The sequence below is a fragment of the Rhinopithecus roxellana genome, chromosome 5 (genome assembly GCF_007565055.1).
Source record: "Rhinopithecus roxellana isolate Shanxi Qingling chromosome 5, ASM756505v1, whole genome shotgun sequence".
Classification (NCBI taxonomy): domain Eukaryota; kingdom Metazoa; phylum Chordata; class Mammalia; order Primates; family Cercopithecidae; genus Rhinopithecus; species Rhinopithecus roxellana.
The window spans coordinates 150,584,904-150,592,902 of record NC_044553.1 but is presented as its reverse complement, the minus strand read 5'-3'; the positions used below and the strand labels follow the sequence as shown (position 1 = coordinate 150,592,902).

Genomic DNA, 7,999 nt, shown 5'->3' with positions numbered 1-7,999 from the left:
GAGATTGTGCCACTGCACTCCAGCCTGGGGGACAGAGAGAGGTCCGTCTCAAAAAAAAGAAACAGTACACCTTAATCTGGTTTCAAGGTGCAAGATCTGCACCTATCCTTCCATTTAAGCTTCATCAAACCGCTGCTACCTCCCCGTCTCCCACACAACTTATGAGACTTCTAAGTTCCCTCTAAAGGGCCCGAACACCTACACTGGTAACAAGTCACTTGGATTTGAATCCTGGCAAGGCAACTTACCATCTGACCTTGGACATTGTGCTGTTCTTAACCTCTCCGTGCCTCTGTTTCCTCATGTGCATGAATAACATCAACACCTACATCAAAGTTTGCTGTATTAAATTTGATAATATATGCAAAGCATTTAGAAATGGGCCTAGCTCATAGAAAGCCTTATATAAATATTAACTATCATTTTTTTCCTTTTTGGGGGGGTTGGGGACGGAGTTTCGCTTTGTTGTCCAGGCTAGAGTGCAATGGCACCATCTCGGCTCACCGCAACCTCCGCCTCCCGGGTTCAAGCGATTCTCCTGCCTCAGCCTCCCAAGTACCTGGGATTAGAGGTATGTGCCACCACGCCCAGCTAATTTTGCATTTTTAGTAGAGACGGGGTTTCTCCATGTTGGTCAGGCTGATCTCAAGCTCTCGACCTCAGTTGATCCGCCCGCCTCGGCCTCCCAAAGAGCTGGGATTACAGGCATGAGGCACCGCGTCCGGCCTAGCTATCATTTTTATACAAGTGCTAGGTTTTGGGAGAATGTAATGATGGCTTTTTCTTACTAAATTTTCAGTGGAGGACAAGGAGAAAGAAAGTAAATAGTTATATGAACACAGTAGAAAGTACAAAGTGGAAAACAAAAAGAATATTGAACCCAGGTGAGTGGTCCAGACCTCCCCCCACAAACCTAAGAATCCATAGAAATGGGTGGGAATCGGAGAAGATCCTCCAGACAGCAGGTGGCGATGTAGCATCCCCCAGAAGGCCCGCTAACAGAAGCTAGGAGGGCGCGCTACCAAGGTCACGTGTCCCCGGCGTTCACTCGCTCTTCGCTTCACGTGACTCGCATCCTAGCGGGTGACTGGCCTGCGTGCGGCACGTGGGCGGGGGGCCAGGGAGGGGCGGGGTGGGCGGAGGGGAGGGACAGGGGGCGGCGCTGGAGGGGGTGGGTGGTTCGGCGTGGGGGCCGTTGGCTCCAGACAAATAAACATGGAGTCCATCTTCCACGAGAAAGTGAGTGTCCGCGTTCGGTGGGGAGCTGTCTGCCGCGCGGTGGCGGGCGTGGAGCGCTGCATCACCGCCCCCCGGAGGGCTGGGTGGGGTCCGAGTCACCCCCATGCCGATCTCGCCGGGCTAGGGGCGACGCCGCACCCTCCCCCCTCTTCGGCTCGGGGAGGGGAGCATCACCTACGCCCCTACTTCCCCCGCGGCCCCCGCCCTGGGAGCCGGGAGGGAGTATGGGCGGGGCCGGGGCGTCTCGGGACACGGGAGCGCGGTTGCGCCCAGTGGGTTTGCTTCTGCCTTTCTCAGTCACTTTCCATCGCTTTTCGGAGGACTCCTTCACCCCTCCCCAATCCTTCCCTCTCCCTAGGGTTTAGCTACAGTCACCTCTGGGACACCTCCCTCGACCCCTCCTACCCTACTCCTAGCAGAATTAACTTTTCCTTCTCCAGACTGCTCAATTCTGTGTTGGAGCCTTCCCTACATTTAGATCTTTGGAGTCTTGTTCATGTTTTTTCCCCTGCACCAGGTCCGCGAGCCTCCCGAGGGAGGAGACCTTGGCTCCCCCACTGTGGGGCCTGACACTTAGGAAGTGAAGTAGGAAACCCGTTGTGCCCCTAAACAGGGAAGTCGTCACAAGTTTTTATTACGGGATGTTTGGGTTTGGTTTCTTTTGGTACTCCCATCTTTCCGGAGCAGGCAGCCAGCTTTGTTTTTAGGTATTAGGAGTGGACTGGAATGATTTTGTTGTGGTCTGCCTAGCCTGCTGTCACTTTAACTCTTCAGTGACCATGCACATCTTGAAGATACTGTCTGTGATATGTGGAGAAACTCCTCGTTTCTCACATGCTATTATCCATCCATTTGTGTGTGAGTGAAGCCTTCCCCAGGACAACTTTGGTACATTATATCGTTTCATAATAGTATCGTGTTTGGAAAGAGTTGCTGGTAAGGCTATTATTTAATAGGAGGAGCAAAGGGTTTTTGTTTTATTAAATGCTTATAAATTATCGTTTATCCCAGACATTTAAAATTCACACACACACAACAAATAAAGCAAAGACAAAAGAATACATTTACCAGATGTAAATCTGTAGTATAAATCTTTTTTTAATTTTTATTTTAAAGATGGCATCTCATTCTGTCACCGAGGCGGGTGTGCAGTGGAGGGATCATGGCTCACTGCAGCCTTGACTTCCTAGGCACAAGCGATCATCCCTCCGCCTCCAGAGTAGCTGGGACTACAGGTGTATATCGCCAGGGCCAGCTAATGTTTTTGGAGAGACGGGGGTCTCGCTGTGTTGCCCAGGCTGGTCTAGAACTCCTGGACTGAGGTGATTCTCCCACCTCAGCCTCTCGAAGTGCTGTGATTACGGGCGTGAGCCACTGTGCCTGGAACAAATTGTTAAGTACAATGCTTTTCATTGTAGAAAACATCTCGGAAACTTTTGAAATAGGCAGATTTACAGTGGGGGAGGAAGGCCTCAGTCACTAATTAGTTGTCACTAATTTTTGACTTGATTGACATGACTTATAAATCATAGACAATAGAGATTTAGTTGCTTGGCTGAGTAGAGTGGGTGAAAAATACACATGTACTTTCTTAAAAACATTTTTTTTTTTTGAGATCGAGTTTTTCTGTTGTTACTCAGGCTGGAGTGCAGTGGCGCGATTATGGCTCACTGCAACCTCTGCCTCTCTGTTCAAGCGATTCTCCTGCCTCCGACTTCCTAGTAGCTGAGATTACAGGTGCCCACCACTACGCCCAGCTAATTTTTGTATTTTTAGTAGAGACAGGGTTTAACCACGTTGGCCAGGCTGGTCTCCAACTCCTGACCTCAGGCGATCCACCCGCCTTGGCCTCCCAAAGTGCCGAGATCACAGGCGTGAGCCACTGCACTCGGCCATATTTTTGTTGTTAATTTTCAAAGGCTTTGGTGTGGGATCGCATTTCAACATGGAAGGCCTTAAACATGTTCCACACTACTTCCTGAGAATTAGACAAGATTTTTAACAATATTGATTGTTACCTAGTTGGAACACATTTCTACTGAACCATGGGATCAATAAAAGCTGGGTGCTAGCCTAGTGAAAATCTACTTACCCCGGTGCAGTGGCTCACACCAGCGCTTTGGGAGGCCCAGACGGTTGGATCACAAGGTCAGGAGTTTGAGACCAGCCTGGCCAACATGGTGAAACCACGACTCTACTAAAAATACAAAAGCTTAGCCAGGTGTGGTGGCAGGTGCCTGTAATCCCAGGTACTCGGGAGGCTGAGGCAGGAGAATTGCTTGAACCCAAGAGGCAGAGGTTGCAGTGAGCTGAGACCAAGCCACTGCACTCCAGCCTGGGCAACAAAGCGAGACTCTGTCTCGAAAAAAAAGAAAAAAAAAGAAAAAAAGAGTCCCTCTGAATTATCAGCATGTGTATAGGCCTACAGATACTTCAGGAATGCACTTACCGTTATCATTAACTTGTATGTACGTAGCAAGTGGAGATTCAACAATTTAGTTTTTTGGGCGTACTCAAGAGTATGCACCTATAACCATATGGCCCATTGTTAATCTCCTATACAGTCCATTCTGGGAATGTTTGAGCTTACTGTGCCATTTTTCAGTTCACTGCCTTCCCCTCTGCAATATACCTGTAACCCTTGCTAGGTCCTGGGTTTGGAGAGCCAGAGAACCGACTTTGGCCCTAGAGAAGCTGGGTGGGTGGGAATATCTGCCTACAAAGGGCCTTGCAACCACTTCCTCTTGGAACCTTGGTTTCCTCTTTCTGAGTTGTCACTTTGAGTACCCTTTATTAAGTTAGAATGTAAAAACAGTTTCTCACTGATACATCTACAGTGCCTGAGATAGGGCCTGGCACAGAGTAAGTACTCAATATATATTTGAATGGGGCCGAGCATAGTGAGACCTGTCTCTACAAAGAATGAACAAAATTAGCCTGGGTGTGGTAGCCTGTAGTCGTAGCTACTTGGGAGGGTGAGGTGGGAGGATTGCATGAGTCTGGGAGGTCGAGGCTGTAGTGAGCCAAGATCACACCACTGCACTCCAGCCTGGGGCACAGAGCAAGATCCTGTCCCAAAAGAAAAAACTGTATATATTTGAATGGATAAAGAGAGGTCTTTGAGTTTCTGAGATATATATGGTGCTGTTTATCTAAAGTAAACAACTTTTCTGTAAACATTTTAAGGCTTTGCAGGCCGCTGGAGTCTCTGTCACACATTCTTATTTGTGCATGTTTTTCCCAACCATCTAAAATTGTAAAGTGCATTCTTAGCTACCGGGGCAGGTTGGATTTGGCCCATGGGCTAGAGTTTGCCAACCCCTAATTTAAATCTTTGTACTAACTTTATGACCACTAACTACTGGATTTTGTTGTTGTTTGTTTTAGTTCTGGTGCCTGCTTTCTGTCTTTTTTTTTTTTTTTAATCACTTCTCTTGCTGATGTTTCTTGGTGCAGTCACTGTGCCATTTGTATTGGTGATTTTAATGTAATGCAAACTGGGAATAATAACTAAACTTGCTGGGGTTGTACATAAAATTATTGAAAATACTGAAAAGATGCTGAGTATTGACTCTGTGGCATTCATTATGCCCTTTTGTGATTGCTGGATTTTAGCCATCTTTAGGATATTTGAGCTTTAGGAGAAACCAAATTCTGTATAAATGACTTGAAGTGCTAATGGCACAGATTTTGAAACCTCTGCCTGGGTTTGAGTCTCAGCTCTGCCTTTTACTACTTGTGTGATCCTGAGTAAGTTACTTAGTATCCCTGTCCTCTGGTTTCCTCCTCTGTAGTGGTAGGGATAATAACATAGACATAACCTCAGAGTTAAGAGTGTAGAGAAGGCTCCCTGGCAGATAGTGCTGTAGAAGTACTGGTCATTGCCATTACTCAGATGCTTGTGTTTGCTGACCCTCATAGTAAGGGCTGGGAGAGCACTAAGAGGAGGTGAGAATGCTGCTAGATTGACAGCTTGTCCCCAAATAGCCCATTCCTGAGAGCGCCTTAGGTTTATACGTGATTTGTGTTGTAGTTAGTAGTGTCTGTGGTAATTTTAACTAGTTTCAGGTTGGTCTTGAAAACCTGGGGAGGTTGGGGGTAAATGATTTGGTAGCAGTTCCCTTGTGATTTTACAAATTATCTTTGTAGAACTGCAGTGTGCTAATTCTCTGAGCCCAACACAGTGAAGTCTGGGCCTAAAATCATAGGATTTCTTTTATTTTTTAAAATTTTTAATTCTTTTCTTTTTTTTTTTTTTTTTTTTTTTTGAGACGGAGTCTTGCTCTGTCACCAGGCTGGAGTGCAGTGGCATGAACTCAGCTCACTGCAACCTCCGTCTCCTGGGTTTAAGCGATTCTCCTCTCAGCCTCCCGAGTAGCTGGGACTATAGGCATGTGCCACCATACCCAGCTGATTTTTATATTTTTAGTAGAGACAAGGTTTCACCATGTTGGCCAGGATGGTCGCGATCTCTTGACCTCGTGGTCCACCTGCCTTAGCCTCCCAAAGTGCCGGGATTGTAAGCATGAGCTACCATGCCTGGCGTATTTTTTATTTTTTTGAGGTGGAGTGTCGCTCTGTCACCCAGGCTGGAGTGCAGTGGTGCAATCTCAGCTCACTGCAACCTCTGCCTCCTGGGTTCAGGTGATTCTCCTGCCTTAGCCTCCCGAGTACCTGGGACTACAGGCACCTGCCACCACACCTGGCTAATTTTTGTATGTTTAGAAGAGACGGGGTTTCACCGTGTTGGCCAGGCTGGTCTAGAACTCCTGATCTCAAGTGACCTACCTGCCTCGGCCTCCCCAAGTGCTGGGATTACTGGCATGAGCCACCTTGCCCAGCCAAATCGTGAGATTTCAATACTGCTGAACTTTGATTATGGCAAAGTGAACTTCTGCTTTGATTAAAGCTTGATGAGAGAGGTGGCTGGGGATAGTTTGAGATAAGGGCAAGGCAGGAAAATGCATAATCTTAGGTGGGCTCATTGTCATTGTACAATTCTTTCGGTCTGTGTGGAATTTGATCCGTCCTATGACTTATGTTTATTTTTGTTTTTATATTTATTTATTTTATTTCTTTTTGAGAGACATGGTGTTGCTCTGTCACCCAAGCTGGAATACAGTGGCACAATCATAGCTCCATGTAGCCTTGAACTCCTGGGCTCAAGTGATCCTCCCACCTCAGCCTCTCAAACAGTTGAGATTACAGTGTGAACCACTGTGCCTGGCCTGAAGTCATTTTTAAATTTGTACTGAACAGTTTGTTCTTTCCTTCCATTAAATCATATTCGAAGTACAGAACTTGGTATTTCCTGTAGCAATACAGTGTATCTTTGATGAAGTTTGATTTCAAGTACTTATTTTTCATCATTTAAAGCTATTTTTTATAGAGATAATTTTAATCAAATATTTGGATGTCGCTATTGCTATATGTGATATTAAGTATGGTGACCATAGTTTGTAAACTCCAAACTGACAGCAGGCCAGGAAATTTGTGTTAGCAAAGGCTTTTTTCTTACGGTTTGAATTTTTAAAAAATTAGGTACCATACAGAGAGGAGCACACAAATCGTTAAGAGTACGGCTCAGTGAATTCTCACAAAATGAACATGTGTAAACAGCAAGTAACAGAAGATTTACCTGCATCCTATAACCTCCCATTATTCCCTTTTCTAGGTGCTCTCTCTCCACTGCACTCCCACCAAAAATAACCACTATACTGAATTCTGATATCATAAATGAGTTTTGCCTAGTTTTGAGCTTTTGTGACTGGAATCGTACGGTGTGTATACCCTTTTGACTCTGTCCTCTTTAGTTTACCATTGTTTGAGAGATTTATCCATACTGTTCCAGGTAGTTGTAGTTAATTCATTCACATGGTTATGTAGTATTCCTTTGTGAGTAGACACGATTTCCATTCTGCTGTGATCCCAGCTATCCATTTGGGTCGTTGCCAGTTTAGGGACCATTACAAATAGTAATGCTATCTGTAATGCTATTTTGTATTACTACAAATAGTAATGCTATTTGTAGCACAAAAATAGTGCTTTTGTGAACATTTTTATACATATCTTTTGATGAATATATGTTTGCATTTCTGTTGTTTACATTATGTACCTACTAATGGAATTGCTAGATCATAGGAGATGTACATGTTAAGCTTTAGTAGATGCATTACATAATTATTAGTTATTGTTGGTTATACTAATTTACTCTCTCACCAGTAGTATACAACAGTTGCTATATCTCTGATCTCCAACATTTTAGCCATTTTAGAGTTTGTGTAATAACACATTGTGGTTTTAATTTACATTTCCCTGATGACTAATGAAGTTGAGTACCTTTTTTGTGTTCTTGATAGCCCTTTGACTGTCTTGTGAAGTGCTTGTTTGTCTTGCCTTTTCTTTTCTTTCTTTCTTTTTTTTTTTTTTTTTTTGAGACAGGTTCTTGCCCTGTCATCCAGGCTGGAGTGCAGTGGCGCAATGTCAGCTCACTCCAGCCTCAGCCTTTATGAGGCTCAAGTTATCCTCCTATCTCAGCCTCCCAGGAAGCTAGACTACAAGCACACACCACTGTGCTCCGTTAATTTTTTAATTTTTCTAGAAATGGAGTTTCACCATGTTGCCCAGGCTGGTCTCAAACTTCTGGACTCAAGTAATCCTCCTGCCTTGGCCTCCCAAAATGCTGGGATTAAGGCATGAGCCACCGCAGCCCAGCCTTGGCTGTTTTTCAATAGGTTATAAGTAGAACATCTGTATATCC

The 7,999-nt window shown here is 45.1% G+C and overlaps 1 protein-coding gene across 6 annotated transcripts in view; it reads left to right on the top strand.

Annotated features, from left to right (window-relative positions):
* The first annotated feature begins 1,157 nt into the window (after window positions 1-1,157).
* Window positions 1,158-7,999, top strand: part of ATXN3 (ataxin 3) — a 45,717-nt gene continuing 38,875 nt past the window's right edge. For 4 of the 6 annotated variants that reach the window (XM_030929890.1, XM_030929889.1, XM_030929887.1 and 1 more), the window contains exon 1: window positions 1,158-1,239. In XM_030929890.1, coding sequence (XP_030785750.1) covers window positions 1,216-1,239 — 24 coding nt within the window. In that variant the 5' untranslated portion in view covers window positions 1,158-1,215. Of the gene's footprint in view, window positions 1,240-6,913; window positions 7,020-7,999 lie in introns of all 6 variants that reach the window. The other 2 variants (XM_030929888.1, XM_030929891.1) reach the window with 2 other exon arrangements.